General features: G+C 34.5%; 1 protein-coding gene across 1 annotated transcript; it reads left to right on the top strand.

Annotated features, from left to right (window-relative positions):
* The first annotated feature begins 8,404 nt into the window (after window positions 1-8,404).
* On the top strand, window positions 8,405-16,585 carry LOC138309519 (neuropilin-2-like). Its single transcript, XM_069250740.1, has 5 exons — window positions 8,405-8,521; window positions 10,205-10,371; window positions 14,487-14,630; window positions 15,651-15,795; window positions 16,239-16,585. The coding sequence occupies exons 1-5, from the start codon at window positions 8,467-8,469 to the stop codon at window positions 16,481-16,483; spliced, it is 756 nt and encodes a 251-aa protein (XP_069106841.1). The 5' UTR covers window positions 8,405-8,466; the 3' UTR covers window positions 16,484-16,585.
* The last annotated feature ends 488 nt before the right edge of the window (window positions 16,586-17,073 follow it).

Raw genomic sequence — 17,073 nt, 5'->3', positions numbered from 1 at the left:
AGATTAGAACAGAAAGTAATTCCCGCGTAAACTTTCGTATTGGTAAATGGAATGGTCGCGCCACCAAGCAGAGAGAATTTACAAGAATTGTAGTTTAGTCTCCATTTCTTAGCATAAGCAATACTCGCGATACTCCCAGAAAGTAAAAGCGTGTCATCAGCTAACAAAACAGAGGGCATATGCAATTTCTGAATTTTTAGACCATGTTCGTTTTTACCTAACTCGCGCGCTAGATCGTTAATCATAACAAGAAACATCAAGACTGACGAAGTTCTCCCTTTACAGGGACCGCAGAATCAAACCAAAAATAAAATCCTGGAAATCCCCTTTTGGGCACTTCATAGAGGGGTGAATGTTTCGGAGGCTGCTGATTGGGTATTCAGGGTGGATCAGTTTCAAATGCTTAATTTGTTGTTTGGACAATACATGTAGATGTAAAATATGTTAATTTTTTTTTTAAATTCTGTCAAGTCTGTTTCTGACAGGGGGGGTTAATAAAGATTGGAATTCTATGAAAATGCAGGTCATTTTTTGGTGCGGAATTCAACATAAGATGGCACCCCCACTTAAATGTTTACCAAGATGGTAGATTAAAACAAAATATTCACAGGTATGCGAGATGATCTTCAAAATTAGTGATGGGTGACCTGACTTGAAAACTTCATTTAACCTAGACATTGGCAAACGTTAACATTGTCGTCTATGGAAAATCATTTGGTTCTGCGGTCTCTTGACCAACCCCTTGCTTATCCGGATATACTTTGCTTAACTTGCCTTCAAAAAGCAGGCGTGAGGTTACATTCTGAAATGAAGTTGCAATATTTTCCAAAATTTATCATTAAAGCCGAGTGTGTACACTTTATGTAATAGCCTATCTATCCATGTCAAAAGCTTTTGCATTGTCCACGAAAGCTGCAAATACTTCATACCTATTTCAATATAGTGGCGTATCGGCTCTTTAACGTTGAACGCTGCCATGATTATACCACATTCCGCTCTAAACCCCTGCTGTAGTCTATGCGGAAATTGGATTTTAGTACAACGAGCGGATAACCGTTTGTATTGAATCTTTTCAAGTAACTTTTCTAGCATCGGTGTTAATCGAATGTCTCTATGATTTTTTTGTTTTATTTTGTCTTTATTGCCTCCTCTGAATAGTATCATAACTATGCCCTGTTTGAAGTGATCCAGTTATTCCCCCTTAGAAAGTGTTCGGTTACACAAGATAAAGATCGTGGTGTCCAATAGGCGTATATCGAATATGTTTGGGCACTATGTTGTCGTGACATCCTGCTTTATCATTTTCCATATGTTTGACAGCTGTTTGAAATTCGCTCGAAGTTATGGGGCGATCGCAAATACCATCATTATTTACAAAGCTACTGACGAACATGTTTTTATCAAATAGAAGACAAACACAAAATTGATATTTACCACGACTAAATTTTAATTGAAATTATTCAATCAATATTCAATCAATAACAAAACCTACATTTGAATACTTAGCCTTAAATGGTATATTAAACTATATCTGAATACTTTTAACCTACTAAAAAATGGCAGAAGTTGGCCAAGGCTTCAACATGAGAATTAAAAACAGCTAATATTAAAATGGAAACTGGGAACAGGAAATTCCACCAAATAGAAGCTGATGTATATGATAGACTTAGAAATTATATATCGGCATTTTCTGTTGCTCCAAGTGAAACACCGCCTTACAATTAATTCCACGACAAAGTTCAGATAATCATTGCTACCGCAATCTGTCACAAACCAATCGCTGATGCCCTGGAATAATTATCACTGCACTTTGGGTCATGCTGAAGCCTCGACGACGAATCTTAACACAGGAAGTGATGAGCTGAAAAATACAAATTAAAAAACCGACAGCAGAAATGCAAGATAACAATCAGCACTCTAGCACTAGATAAACGGGTGGGAAGGGTGGGTTTTCTCCAAACAATCTATGGGATCAAATATTGTGCACCTTCCCTGTACGTAAATGGATTAAAAAGGATTTATCTACCTCCCAATTGGAGAGTTCACAGTTATAGAAGGACAGGGGGCATAACTCTAATGTTTTCATCCGATAAATTGAACTAATTGAGATACCATTAGTTCTTATTAATTTCACATTGTATCATAGTTTGATGAATATGATCGAAGTCACATTCCTCTGCTTGAAGAGCTTATTAACTGTAATGTTCAAACCATTCATTCCTCAGCTCATTGAAGTCCCGGGTAATATTATTGCCAACTTTAAGTTCTGAATATTTACGACTCTGTAAAACGTGCCAATATCAATTTCTGTCTCTTGAAGGTAGTCAAGTTGCTGTTGTTCATATAGCTCTCTTGCTTTTATCAAAATTTTACGATAAACTCTTTTTGCCTCCTTATAATCTTTATATGATATATGACCGGTATCACGCGGCCTACCGTTGTCCAATCTGATTAAAATACAGATCCTCATTATCACTATGTTGATAAGAGGATCTGACAGCATCTCATTAGGGGTCACATTCTGGTGACCTTTGGAAATGGCCAATCAAATTGCTACTGCCAAAAGCTTGACTGGGGAAGAAATAGTTTGCAAAAGCTGCGAGAATTATTTTCCTATATATAGACATCTCGCCATTTAAGGCCACCAACCCATGCATAGATTGATCAACTTCCCCCAGTACTCGTCCATGGTGTACTGGGCCATACTTTGCCATGCGGAATAAAGTACTGAAACCACAACTCAGCATTTGACTTATACTCAACTTTACTCTACACCATATACACCTCATCGACATAAAGAGACACAAAGAAAAGAATACTTCACTGGCGCTGTGCAGAGAAAAACAACCTGGGTTTGGACACTTCACGAAACTACTGCCACTAACGATCATTGGTTCACAGGTACGTGGATTTGTCTAAACTCTTTTAAAAGCAATTATTTGTACCACAAATTTTTCCTTGCACAAAATCATATTACCGTTTTACCATGGCTATTTCACCACTGAGAACCATACTTATTCTTAGTGAGAATTATTGTTAACTTTATATATAAAGTAAATTTTATGAACTAAAAGCAGTATGTAAATTTACTTTGAAGTACACACATAAAACGTACACAAAAACACAGACATGCACCACAGGGAGTTGACCACATAAATACATCTAACGCACACATATACATCAAAATAAACAACTCATCATAGTGTTATGGAAACGTTTGATACTATAAAATTATTAATAACCTTGCTAGGTGTTTTTTTTTACTATGATAAGTTGCCACATTTAACATATTCACTCTTTTATCATTTTTATCATTGATTCTACTATTTCTCTCCAGTGACATGTTCATGAATTATGTTAATTGTTTTCATCATAAATTTAAGAGGTTCCTATATGTTTATATACATATACTATTTTTCTATTACACAAATACACATTTTACATATTTTTACCTAATGGGAAGTTTTATCTCACGTGATTACTCATGGAGAAATATATGTCTTAGTAACTTTCCATTTATTATGTTAGGAGCAGAGTAGTGATGTGATTAAACACACACACGTTAATTTGTAGTTGCTCTGATCCTCATATAACATAATACGTACATGATACTTTTTATATACATAACAATTTTTCATACAACATAATACACATTATGATTATATTATTTATTTCATTATTGGAGGAAAGTATTACCTGATGCAATTGAATGCAAGGTTATATTTTTAATAGTTTTCTCCTATATTATTCATTTTACATATACAATATTTAAACTTATGGAACTTTCTTTGATGGGTGGTCATCTAGATTACATTATGTCTGAGTTAAACCGCAAGTACGTACGTCGGCCAGACGCTTTACTAATTACTTGTCATTTACCCTATGGCAATAACATCGTGAACATGTCCTCGAGGTCGGAATTAGTACATATTAGCTTATACATAAGTTTTATAGGTTTTTTTTGCCTAAAGCATTCCAATCCAATCATATGCAAGGTTAAGCTAATCGAATCAATAAAGTAACATTGATTATATATATTTACTTACACATTTTTATGAATTTTTGCAGGTATAGGTACATTTTTTCTCATACACAACAAAACATATACATTTTATCTAACACAATTCACATAGTTACTTACTTAAAAAAAAACAAAGAAAAACCCACAGTGTTAAAAAAAAGAAATGTAAGGAAAGTAACTCATAAACTATACATGTATGCTATACTTTTGTTATGTTTTCATATAGTTTGCACATATTCAATATCTGTGTTTTTGCAACATAAAGAAATAAATATTGATTAATAAGTAATAATTATCCAATAAGTGTTGCATATATGAAATTGTTATCAGTATCAAATGTTTTACCCGTAGATAAAGAGACAACTATATTGTTACATTTTACATACGGTTATATTAATTTTAACGCTTGAAAGCGCAGTTTACATGTTTATTTTTATACTATTCACAACAGCAGTTAATATAGGCCAATAGAACACTACAAGTTCATGATAGTTTGTTTTGAATTAATTGTTTTCTTTAACACATTATAATATATATTCCTTTGGATATTTTTTTTCTACCAGTTGAAATACAAACTAATTATTAGTTAAAATGTTACATGACAGGTCCCATTGTCTTTATGACAAATAAACAATCATGATATAACTCTTTATTGATACGTATAAAGTTATTGAGTGATTAATTTATTATCTTTTATTCTTCAAAATAGTTTTTCTATATTTCTGGTGATGTCATGGTATTATTAGTAATATATTTGTGTTTGGTACAATTATTTGCAAAGAAAAGAGTGAAAAGGCAAATCTATCAAAACTTGTCGTTCTTGATTCAAAAGTGAAAAATCTTCCAAGCCACAGAAAAATCATCTTTAGTACAGCCTCCAGTGATAGAAGAGGATATGCAGTAATCCAGTATACTTTGACTTTAAATTGTCTTCGTTGTGTATTGACTTGTTTGTGTATGCCGTATCATTTAGTCATCAGAGTTCCATTTCTACACATCTTCATGGAAGAAACTTTTACAACATTTTACTACATTTTCAACATTCATGGAAGAAACTTCTACATCAATACCAACACATTAAACATATTTTACATCTTCTGGATAGTCCCCCTGAAGTGATTCCTCACCAGGTTTTTATCGTAACTAGGACTATGCCAGGCTATGTCAGAGTACAGAGATTGTGACGTGTTATTTCACGCACATTTTATATTATATCTCTGTACTCGAAGACATGAGCATCAACATACCACATCAACACATCAACATTCATCACCTACAGACTCAACGGATTTGGAAATACCTGATGCAGTCTAATGCCAGGAGAAACGTGTTTATATTTTCATCTCCGAAGAGGATCCACGATCAACACTCAACTTATATTTAACATTTTTAAATGGAACTCTGACATTCATTATATATATATTTCTCAGCCTTGTTGTGCGAGATTTCATCGTTGATTTCAAGATGGTTGTACATCGTTTTCAACACTCATTAACTTTCATCACGTGACGGCATATTGATAAACATTTCTATATCTACGTTGGATAATTTTAAAGATGTTTTATATTTGAATGCTGTGTTTTCATATTCTATGTGGAAGTCTACGTTTTTAGATACTATAATTTTTTTTTGTTGCTCATATGAATTTCCCTTCAACATTTTTATCAGTATCAATTATTTCCATTTATGGATAAAATATGTAAAAGTTAATTTTTTAGAAATGTAATGATCTATTATATCAAATTATTGCTAATTTGATCTAATTTATAACAATATGACGAATGTAATATAATAATGGAAAAGTTAAATTTAAATATATTAGTTGTACCATTGAAATACAAATATGTTTTAACAGTACATGTATGTATTCACAGTCCATGTCTGTACATGTGGCCTAGCTAGCCTTAGGGACCTGTCGTCGTGTCGCGTAACATGTTGTCGAGACATTGATGAAAGCTATTAAACCAAACAGTTATACATGACTATGATTTATCATGTCTGCTAATGGTCAGCATTTCGATGTAACTCAGAATGACTCTGTGCTTAACATTGATTTATAGATATTACTCAACACAAACATGTAGGGCTATTTAAGGCCACCAACCCATGCATAGATTGTCAACTTTCCCCAGCATTCGACCATGGGTGCTGGGCCATACTTTGCCATGCGGAATAAAGCACTGAAACCACAACTCAGCATTTGACTTATACTCAACTTTACTCTACAACATCTACACCACATCGACATATAGACATCTCGCCCAAAGATCACAAAAAGCTAAATGTATATGTATACTGGGACGAAATTGATTTATTAATTGACATAACAATGTGGATGTGATCTGAAGTACACGTGGTATAAACGTCATCCGAACATTACCCCTTGTGGGATGTCGTCAGATCCTCGATTGAACGTAGTGGTTATAAGGTTTTGTATTTCAATCAGATTGGCCGTTTTCTATCCACACACTGCTATAACGCCTTATCATCTTATGACAGTACTTTTCGCAGCATCTTTAGTTATGGAACGATGAACTTTAAAACTACTTTTCAACAAAATCCTATTGAGTGTTCTTGGGTCTCGGTGTGGATGAAAGGGGTGCATGAAATAGGGCAAATGCATAATTACGCATTAATACTCAGTGACCGTCCAAAACAATATAACAAAAAGTTTTTTTAATACTCGTTATTGGAGGTTCAACATCGATAATTGATAATTGTCCCATTGACCCATTTTTGCAGTTTCTTTTCTCTGGCTTTCAATGGTATGTTAATTAATCAATCAAACAAACTGCTCATATATCTCCTTATCTCCAGATTATTTGTTTCATGTATCAATCAAGAGGAACTTGATTCTGTAGACGTCAATTTGAATTGCACTTATGAGTGATAGCAGTGATGCATACTGTATAGTTCCCTAGAAAAGTGTCGATTGAGTGACTCATTTTAATACATTATCAAATAAAAACATCATATGCATTAAAGATGCTTAACCGCCGACAGAGCATATAAGACTCTTTCATATGTGGATATGAAGGATAGGGATATTCTACCCGAGGGTCACAAAATGTAGTAAAACCCGAGGCTTGCCGAGGGTTTTGCTACATTTTGTGATCCCGAGGGTATAATATCCCTATCCTTCATATCCACTTATGAAAGATTATTTTTCTTTCATACCTCGATGTTTTATTGCAATTTTACAGCTATAACATCCCGCCATTTTGAAATGAATTCGGAGAAATCGACGACTGGAAGTCAATTTTCCATACATGAAAATTTACGTGATATTTTCATAACAAATTCCGTTGTTTGCATCTTTCATAATAAAACCAGTCATATTCGTGAAAAAAGGTTAAAATTTAACCGAGGAATTTGAGATTTTGTTGACGCCGTGACGTCATCAGGCTTTATTGCATGAGTAGCCATGCAATACAGCCTCAGGCGACATGAGTGTATTGCCCTAGAATTGCCAGCCAGTATTGCCAGCCAGTATTACAACCGTAGGTTTGTTTGTTTATTAACAGCCAGGGTCATATAAGGACGTGCCAGGTTTGTCGGTGGAGGAAAGCCGGAGTACCCGGAGAAAAACCACCGGCCAACGGTCAGTACCTGGCAACTGCCCCACATGGGATTCGAACCCGCTTCCCAGAGGTGGAGGGCTTGTGGTAATATGTCGGGACATCTTAACCACTCGGCCACCGCGGCCCTACAACCGTAGGTATGAAAGAATAAATGATACACATCATTTGAACAATAATTGGTGTTTAATAGTGTATATGTTTGTCTAGTTAACACAAAACATAATACAGAATTAATCATTTTGCTTTTGGTGCATGCGCAATCAGTACATTCAATATAGGATATAGTGCCACGGATTTTTTTCGGGATACAATCAATTATTTTCTAATTTTTTAACTTGAAGTAAAATTAGAAGCTGAAACTTTTCAATGGTGGTAATGGTGTGAAGTAAGTAACTTTTGTAATTGAAGTAAAATACTAAATCGTCTGCTCCTGTTTTTGATAGCGAAAAATACCATTTGTCAGCGGTGGAGTATCTTTAAGCAATAACTATATATATAAACTGTACTAATTAATCTTATATTACTGGGTCTTTGCAGATTAAGTACATAATATATAGAAATAATGAGGTTCTGTATAAATATATTACAATTATTAATGATAATTATTTGTTAAACAAACATAATGTAGTGAAAAATCCCAATTATGTAGAATTGTTATATTTTTCTACACTGAGCTAACGCTGTATATTGACCATTTATCGGAAATTTGTTGTGCTATTAGTTACCCGCTATATCGACCTCACTAATGTAAATATCCCTAATCGGAATAGAGTAAACCTCAATGTCAGAATTCCAATGATTTATTGTTACCAAAGGTGACGGGGCACTTTATTGTCTCAAGACACCAGTGAAGGAATTACTACAATGACGGTCTTGCTGCAAATCCTTGGTTTACTTTACATGGCGAGTTTGTGTGATGGTAAGTAAGGAATTTTATTATTTGTTTTTTTTTTCTTTAAGTGTTAAACCTAGGTTTTATGATACATTTAACATTTTAGCTAATTGTCATGTTCCATTACCAACATGACGAGGTGAGTAAGATGGTTCCTTTCAAATTATCTGTAACAAACTGTCGTAGTTGGTTCCTTTCTCTTATTAAGTGGGGGATACATAGGAGAACATATATGATGTACTCATTTATTTTATAAAAGGTAATGTCTTTCTTTCTTTAAAGATGCTCTACCGCTAAAAAGTATTTTCTCTTATCAAGAACAGAAACAGACAAATTAGTACTTTCTCTTCTGTTATAGAAGCTATGGTATTTACACCATTACCACCATTGAGAAGTTTGAGCTTCTTATTTTACTTAAAAATAAAAATATTAAAAATAATTAATTGCATTAAATTAAATTAATATATCCTACATAAAATGAAGTACTGATTGCGCATTCACCACAAGCATATTACATTATCTTATATTACTTTTGTGTAAATTAGACATATATAAACACGATTAAACACTAATAATTGTTCAGATGATGAGTATCGTTTTTGCTCTATCTGTGGTGGAGCATCTTTAAATTCCTTTTTTATACATTTTAAACATTGGTATACAACACAACATAAACAACGCATACACACGATTGATAGCCATGTTAACATTACACGTATACACTTATTTCTCACATTGTGGAAGTATAATTATGAAACAAAACACAAATCATGATTTTATTCCAAAATGTTATGTTGTATCTGCATATATGCAAAGAACAAACAAGACGATCAGAAATGAAACGATCTGGTCAGAGATATTTTGTTTCTAATTTGTTTTACCAGTTTTGTAACTTTATGCCAATCAATATTACATATCATATAGTAAATTCCCATGTTGATGTGATGTCCTCGTCTTGGCAGTAAGTGTGGACATACATAGTTATTTTGATTTTGATCAAAAGTTTTGAACCGGTATGACAAATGATAATTCGTGGATTTGTAATATTTGCTATATCAATGTCTAATTGGAAAGGCTATTTAAGCAATCGTATTAAAGCTTAAAACTCATGACCACAGCTTAAATACAAATTGCTAATTCTCAGGCAGTAAGTTACTTACTTTACATCATTACCACCATTGACAAGTTTGAGCTACTAAAATTAAATTGTATCCCGAAAAAAATCCATGGCACTTTGCCCTATATGGAATTAGGTAATGATTGGGCTTGCACCAAGAGCAAAAAAATTCTTTTATATGCATTTTTGTGTTAATTAGACACATATACATGATTAAACATCAGCTATTGTTCAAATGACGAGCAACGTTTATGCTCGCAGTATAAACAAATTCAAGTAATAAAAAATAAACACGTAAGAATTTCAAGTAAAAATTATTTCTTCATTCACCTTTCTGTATCACGCCTAACCTTTTAATACCATGGTTTCTATTTAATTATTTAGAGGTACACTTGAAGCTGTCATAATACTACTTTTGATAATGGTTCTATTTAAAGAAGCTCTTATCATTACAGATTCAAAATAATAAAGTATGTTTGTGTATTGAAAGAAAGAATACGTTTCAGTGCAATTAAATTTATATCTGTATTATCCAAACTTAACAAATGTATAGTTCGTTTCATTATAAAATTTTCTTTATGCATTTTCGAAAGCTGGAAGTTGTTTTTGTGACTACAACCTGGTGACTGGTCCTTACGGAGTATCTGACGAGGCGTTCTCAGCTTCCTCCACCCATCACGACTGTCCCGTTGAGAATGTTAGAATCGACAGTAATACTGGTTGGTGCCCAGCTACGCAAGGTGATGGAAACTATATACAGGTAAGGCATTGTAATTATACTCCCTCGATGATTAAGTTAAGGGGGTACAAGTATACTGGAATCGGGTTGTCCGTTCCTCCGTCCGTCTGCCTGTCTGTAGACACAACACTGCCTGGCGAACTCCTCCTAAACTTCTTGACAGATTTGATTTTGTATTTTGATTTCAAATTTTGTAGTGCATTTGACAGAACAAATACCAATCTGATTAAAACGCAGATCCTTATAACCACTCCGTTCAATAGAGGATCTGACAATATCCTATAAAGGGTCACGTCTAGATGACCTTTATAGCACGTGGACTTCAGAGCAAAAGCAGTTTCTACATCTTACAACATCAACTGAAATCGTCTTTTCGCCCCAGTATACATATGCAATTAGCTTTGTTGTGCACTTTGGGCGAGATGACTACATACATGAAAATAATTCGGATAGGTTTTTCAAACTCTTTCGTCCCCAGTCAAGATTCTGGCAGTGCCAATTTGATTGGCCATTTCAAAAGGTCATCTTGACGTGACCCCTAATGGGATGTTCTCAGATCCTCTTATCCAACGTAGTGATAATAAGGATCTGTATTTTAATCAGATTGGACAAACAGACATTTTCATTCTACACATACACCCATCTTATACTATCAGAAATACACATAAAGAGACGAAAACAGAAACAAAGAGAAGAAAGAGAAGGGAGGGAGAGAAGGTTGGGGTAGACAGAGAGTTGGCATGTAAAGTAAGCGAGGGTCAGAAGTAATAGGAATTTTATCGGTTTATAAAAAACGGTCACCTGAGTTCGTTTAGAATGAAACAAAGACATAAAAACACTCATATACTGGCTCTTGAAGTCGGTAAGTGGTTTTATAAATTTGACTTTTTAATCTATGAAGAGCATTTGCTACCATCAATCCTGTGAGCTCAGAAGAATTTTTGAAATTTTAAGTCATTTTACCCTGTTTGGCCCCGCCCCTTTTGGTTCCCCAGGGGGTCAGCGAGGACTGATATGGGTGTTAAGATACTATATTTCAGGCTAATAATTCTAATCATGTTTGACTCATTTTCTATGAAAATTGAGCAAATAATGTTCATAAATGTGTTTTTCATATATAAACTAAAGTAAACTTGACCCCTTTCCCAGGGGGAAACGTGAGACCCCAGGGTCATATAATTCACAATTTTCGTAAAACACCTGAAAACCTTCCCATCTAAAAGAGCATTTGATTCTACCATTTCCAGAATTTAAGAAGAGGTTTTTGAAATTTTATATATATATAATATATAAGTATATTTAGCTTCATTTTGGATGCTTCGAGTGTATAATTAGTATAGGGGAAATTTCTGAAGTCTTAGATTCCCTAATTTAGATATTCGGCTGAGCTTATTTTTAGTCTCAGGGTATTTCCTTAAATCTTTACTTAGATTCATTAATTTAGATGCTGGTAGATTCTATATTTGTCTTTTGTAGATACATGTTATGTTTATGCATGAGCTCATTAATGAATGGGTATAACAAGTGCTGAGGCCCTGGGACTTAGGCTTTTCGATAGGATTTTAAAAGAGTGCTTACCCTGGGATTGGGACTAATTGAGTGCGCTTTTGGATAAGAGTGTTTCGCAGGGAGCGGGACTGAGGCTTTTTCTTCATTTCGCTGAGAATTAGAGATATTCCGCTTAGATTTATTTCTTAATTGGATACTAGTTGGGATAATCAACGTAGTTACCTTAGAATTTTAGGTTTTATTTCGTATCAACTGTGTTCCGTCATCCTGTACATATTTTGAATGTTGTAAATAAATTGTAAATATTACTTTAAGTGAATTTGTGGTTATTGGAAATGCGACAAATGGTGTCAGAAGTGTGATTACAAATGGTGTCAGAAGTGTGATTAGTCAAGAGAAAACAACAGTAGTTAAGAACATTACAAATGGTGTCAGAAGTGAGATTAGTCAAGAGAAAACAATAGTAGTTAAGAACGTTACAAATGGTGTCAGAAGTGAGATTAGTCAAGAGAAAACAGCAGTAGTTAAGAACGTTACAAATGGTGTCAGAAGTGAGATTAGTCGAGAGAAAACAACAGTAGTCAAAGAACGTTACACTATAGTAAATTTGACCCCTTCACCAGGGAGAAACGCGAGACCCCAGGGTCATTTAATTCGCAATTTTTGTAAAAGACTTTAAGACCTTTCTATCTATGAAGAGTATTTGATTCCATCACATCTGTGAGTGGAGCAGAAGATTTTTGAGATTTCAGTCAGTTTTACCCCTTTTGGCCTCTCCCACAGCCCCCTAAGGGGACCATATAATTCACAATTTTGACTTGCCTTATGCCTTTGAAGGTTTGTGCAAAATTTTATTGAAACTGCTTCAGCAGTTTTGGAGAAGAAGTCGTAAATGAAAATTGTTTACGGACATACGACGCACGACGGACGACGACGGACAAAAGGCGATTAGAATAGGTCACTTGAGACTTCGTCTCAGGTGACCTAAAATGAATTAGTTGTATATCTATAATTATAATTATATATTAAATACTATCTGCATTAGAGGGTGACAGTGCTTAGTGTTATTCCGAAGATATCACCGTGACCCCTCGCCTCGGGTGACTGTGCTGTACTCTGGGTGACACAAGGCAACGTAACCCTATAATGTAGGTAGTAAGGAGAAAGTAAAAATGTACTTTTTAAAAAAGGTGTTTTTTGTTAAGTTGTGGTGATTTATTCTGAACTGAAACCACTGTAAATTTGTGTTTTTAGTAATGATAAATTGTGTTTTCTTCTAAATTTGAGGCCAAGTTGCATCATCACAGACAGTACACAGAAGCTAGAAAAGTATGAATCGCGAAATATTACACCCACGAATCCTGTATTATGATACCATATTTGTATTCAATTTGTAAATTGGGCTGAAATGCCAGAGAATTGCTGTTGCAAGCAACAAGATCAATATACATGTATCGTTATAATGTAACTCAACAACAGCTGTATATTGTATTCTGTTGGTACCATTTGGATTATTCTGCATCATAGTAAAATTGTATAAAATAAATATCGCATTCAGTATTTCTTATATGTCTTTCGCACAGTTTTAGTCTAGGATTCATTTAGGTTTGTGGACAATAGTTTAAGAATTAGAAAATGTGATCGATGTGAATAAGTTAACCAAATTTAAAATTATCCTTTGGTAACCACAATTTCATCAATAGTTATGGTTATAGTATACTATATATTTTATATTATTATACCTCAAGTGGAGATCCTGCATTCTGATTGGTCGAGAGATATTTAGAACTCAAACTATCGCACAACAGTTAGTATTATAACAATAGGAGACAATAGACACGTTCATAGCAACCCCCTAGCAACGAGTGATAGTGCGTTTTTGACAGAGCAAAATATTTAACGCCCGAAAAAGATGCGCTCGTTTCTTTTTTCCGACGCCATCTTTATTTTTGAAGCGACGCTTCAAAATTTATCTAGAACTATTTAGTAATAGTTTTGCCAAATTAGGCTGTTTATCAATAGCCTTTTTTTCTCAAATTAAGTACGGAGCTTTTCGTTTACAAATTTCGCTTACCATTCAAGCGTTATATGTTGGTTTTTATTAATCCCGTCGGTGATTAGGTGAACGGAAGACATGCGATTACAAGCGTCTTCTTGACGTTGCTATTGTCGTAAACAGACGACGGGACGAAACCAAAATTCATTGAGATTTATAAAACCTTTAAGATTTTAACAAACGCAGGACACAAGACAACAAAAATATTTCACTGAATTCTTGTTGTGAGTATTATTTTTACAATGCAATGATAATAAGCGCTACCGAGTACTAAAATAAGTAAAATGTTTCAATAGATTGCAAATACTTGAACATTAGTTTTATTACTAGACTTTTGGTATAACGAAAATAAATGCTACCTGCATTAGAGGGTGACAGTGCCTAGTGTCACCCTCGGAATATCACTGTCACCTTCAGCTTCGCCTCGTCACCCTCTAATACATTTAATATTTATATTTTATCATTAGTCCTGTGTCCAATCCATCATTCAATGTTAGCTGCAGACCTCTCTTTGAATTTGCTGTATCTATCTTTGAATTTTCCAGATCTTTCACTTTACATACTATTTCAGGTTGAGTTTCAGACTATCTCGGTCCTAACAGCCATACAGACCCGGGGGCGGGCTAATCGTGACCAGTGGGTAGCGTCATACAGCGTCAACGTTAGCACGAATGGATTAACCTGGACATCGATATTATCAAACAATACAGTTCAGGTAACGATGGTTCGTTTGACTTATCATTTACTTGCGTGTAGTAATAGTTGCGCATGTAAAGTAATATCCAGTCTGTGAATAAACCTCCATGTTTGTTATCACAGTTTTGCTGTTCATTACAGTGTGAACAAATGTATAATATGTAATCACTGAGCATTTTAACCCTTTTTATTATTGATTAAATAAATATTTTATACTATATGATTAAACATCAATTGATAGAACAATTGAGAAAAAGTTCTTTCTCAAATAATGTATAATCAAAGATAAAACAGCAAGACAGTTTACAGTTACATTAACTTTTGGGTAAAGGGTATTCAGCTGCTCGTCAAACGTTTAGAACAATCTGTAGCCGGAGCTGCCATTTGAATGCTAATAACGACATAGTGGAAAGTCATTGCCACTAGTAAGCGGTGTCCTTAATGCCACTAAATGTTAGTAAGCGGCGTCCTTATTGCCACTAAATGTTAATAAGCGCCGTCCCTATTGAGCACCAAACGTTACATGATATATGTTATATATGTTCTATTTTATGAAATAAGCATCGTATACTTATTAAATCGCCAACATTTTCATGTACAACGTAAAGGATTAAAATGTGTTTATGTCGATGATAAATGTAAAAGAAGCGGGCTGGTGTCTCTTGTACATAGTGTTTAATACGGTCTCTATAACTCAGCTGATGGACTATGCTTCTTTAGCATAGTCGGTTTAGCCCTTGTTTTCCATACAGGAGACTCGGTCTTCATTTCTAGCTGTGATTTCTTTGTTTGTTTGTTTGATTATTTTAATGTCCTATTAACAGCCATGGTCATATAAGGACGGTCTCTCATGTATGCAGTGTGAAGCGTGTATGAAGTGCGTGTTTTGGGAGACTGCAGTATGTTCGTGTTGTATCTTCTTATATATTTGAACTGTTGTCCTTTTTATAGTGATATAACACTCGGCCGGAATGTGTATTTTCCCCTGTTTTTCTACATATACCTAGTGGCTGTAATATTTTTTTCCCATTTTATACAGGTGTTTCTAGCTAATAATGACAGTAACACTCTCGCTACTAACACGTTGACAAGGATTGTGGTCGCTAAATATATCCGGATAATATCCGTCTCCGGAAACTCCTTCCGATCCATGAGACTGGAAGTAAAGGGATGCCCAGTAGCGAGTATGTATGCACCCTAGAAGGAAGAAGTCCGTTTATTTTATTAGGGTTATCAACGATTAACCGGTCGCAAGTCTCATAAAATCTGCACACTCGCTTTATCAATTCTGATTTTATAATAAATGTGTTTATACTCAATACGTATGATTGGCGCATGCATCGTGCAATTAAAAAATAAAGAAAATGATAATGGTCTTAATTTTGAAGTTGGTCGTGCGGGGTGACCGCCTTTAAACTGTAACGAAACTTTATTTTAAATTGTTACCATTGTAATTTGTAGATTTTCTTTTTCAATATCAAATTTCCCGAGTTACCGGTTAGCTTCACAAAGATAGTTTAAGGATTATTTTTAACAAAATATTCTACATCTTATGCAAGTATTTGTTTCGGAAATCTGAATTCAGATTCCAGTTTTACAAATTTCGTCAAATTGTGTCTCTCTACAGGTATGTGCAGCAAATGGACAGCAACACTCGGATCCTCCGGTGATGTGTTCCCTGTCCTTGTGCATACGAACGCAGCAAACCAAGGGTCATGTGGCCTGATGTGTTATGAACAGCCAGACTGTGACAGTTTCGTTTTTAATATTGGCTCAAATCACTGTAGGCTACTGAAGTCAACCCCTGATGTTTTATATACTACAGTTGATGTAGAGAGGGTTTGGTATTTCGTGAAACTACAATTACCATAATCATATGATACCTTTATTTTCAAACTCTGTTTGTATGTTGTTTATTCTACACAGTGACCACTGTAGCACTATCTAATCTTTAAATAAACATTTTAAACCTCATTAATATGCTATGATTAATAATAAGTTTTAGGCCATCCTTGATAAATGGCCGCAGCCAGTCCAGCCAGCATTTAGTGTAACGATGATGTAACGGTGAGGAAATCAATCACTACAGAGTAATACGTCACCTTCTCAATTCGTGCTCAGGGGAATTCCCCTTTATATCAGTCGGTAGCGCGATGGATCGCAGTTCGAACGCGTCTTGAGGCACACTACTCTGTTTCAACTCCATACTACGTGGAGGAAAATATTTGTTATTCCAACAATGTCGTAGAAAAGTATTGTGAACACAAATACACAGAAAAATCCGACTTCAGGGCCGCTGTTAGTGCATGTCATATATTCATATTATCAGCCTTCATGTATTTTCCCACGCAGTTTTAAACATCCATGATGAAACATGTACATTACAATAACATTTGTTTTGCTATATTTTATTCATTAAATTGTTAGCAGATTATACTTAATTGTTATATTTTTGTAAATAG

The sequence above is a fragment of the Argopecten irradians genome, chromosome 15 (assembly GCF_041381155.1).
Source record: "Argopecten irradians isolate NY chromosome 15, Ai_NY, whole genome shotgun sequence".
Classification (NCBI taxonomy): domain Eukaryota; kingdom Metazoa; phylum Mollusca; class Bivalvia; order Pectinida; family Pectinidae; genus Argopecten; species Argopecten irradians.
Note: the sequence above shows the minus strand (reverse complement) of the source record. Positions and strands in the feature narration are given on the sequence as shown.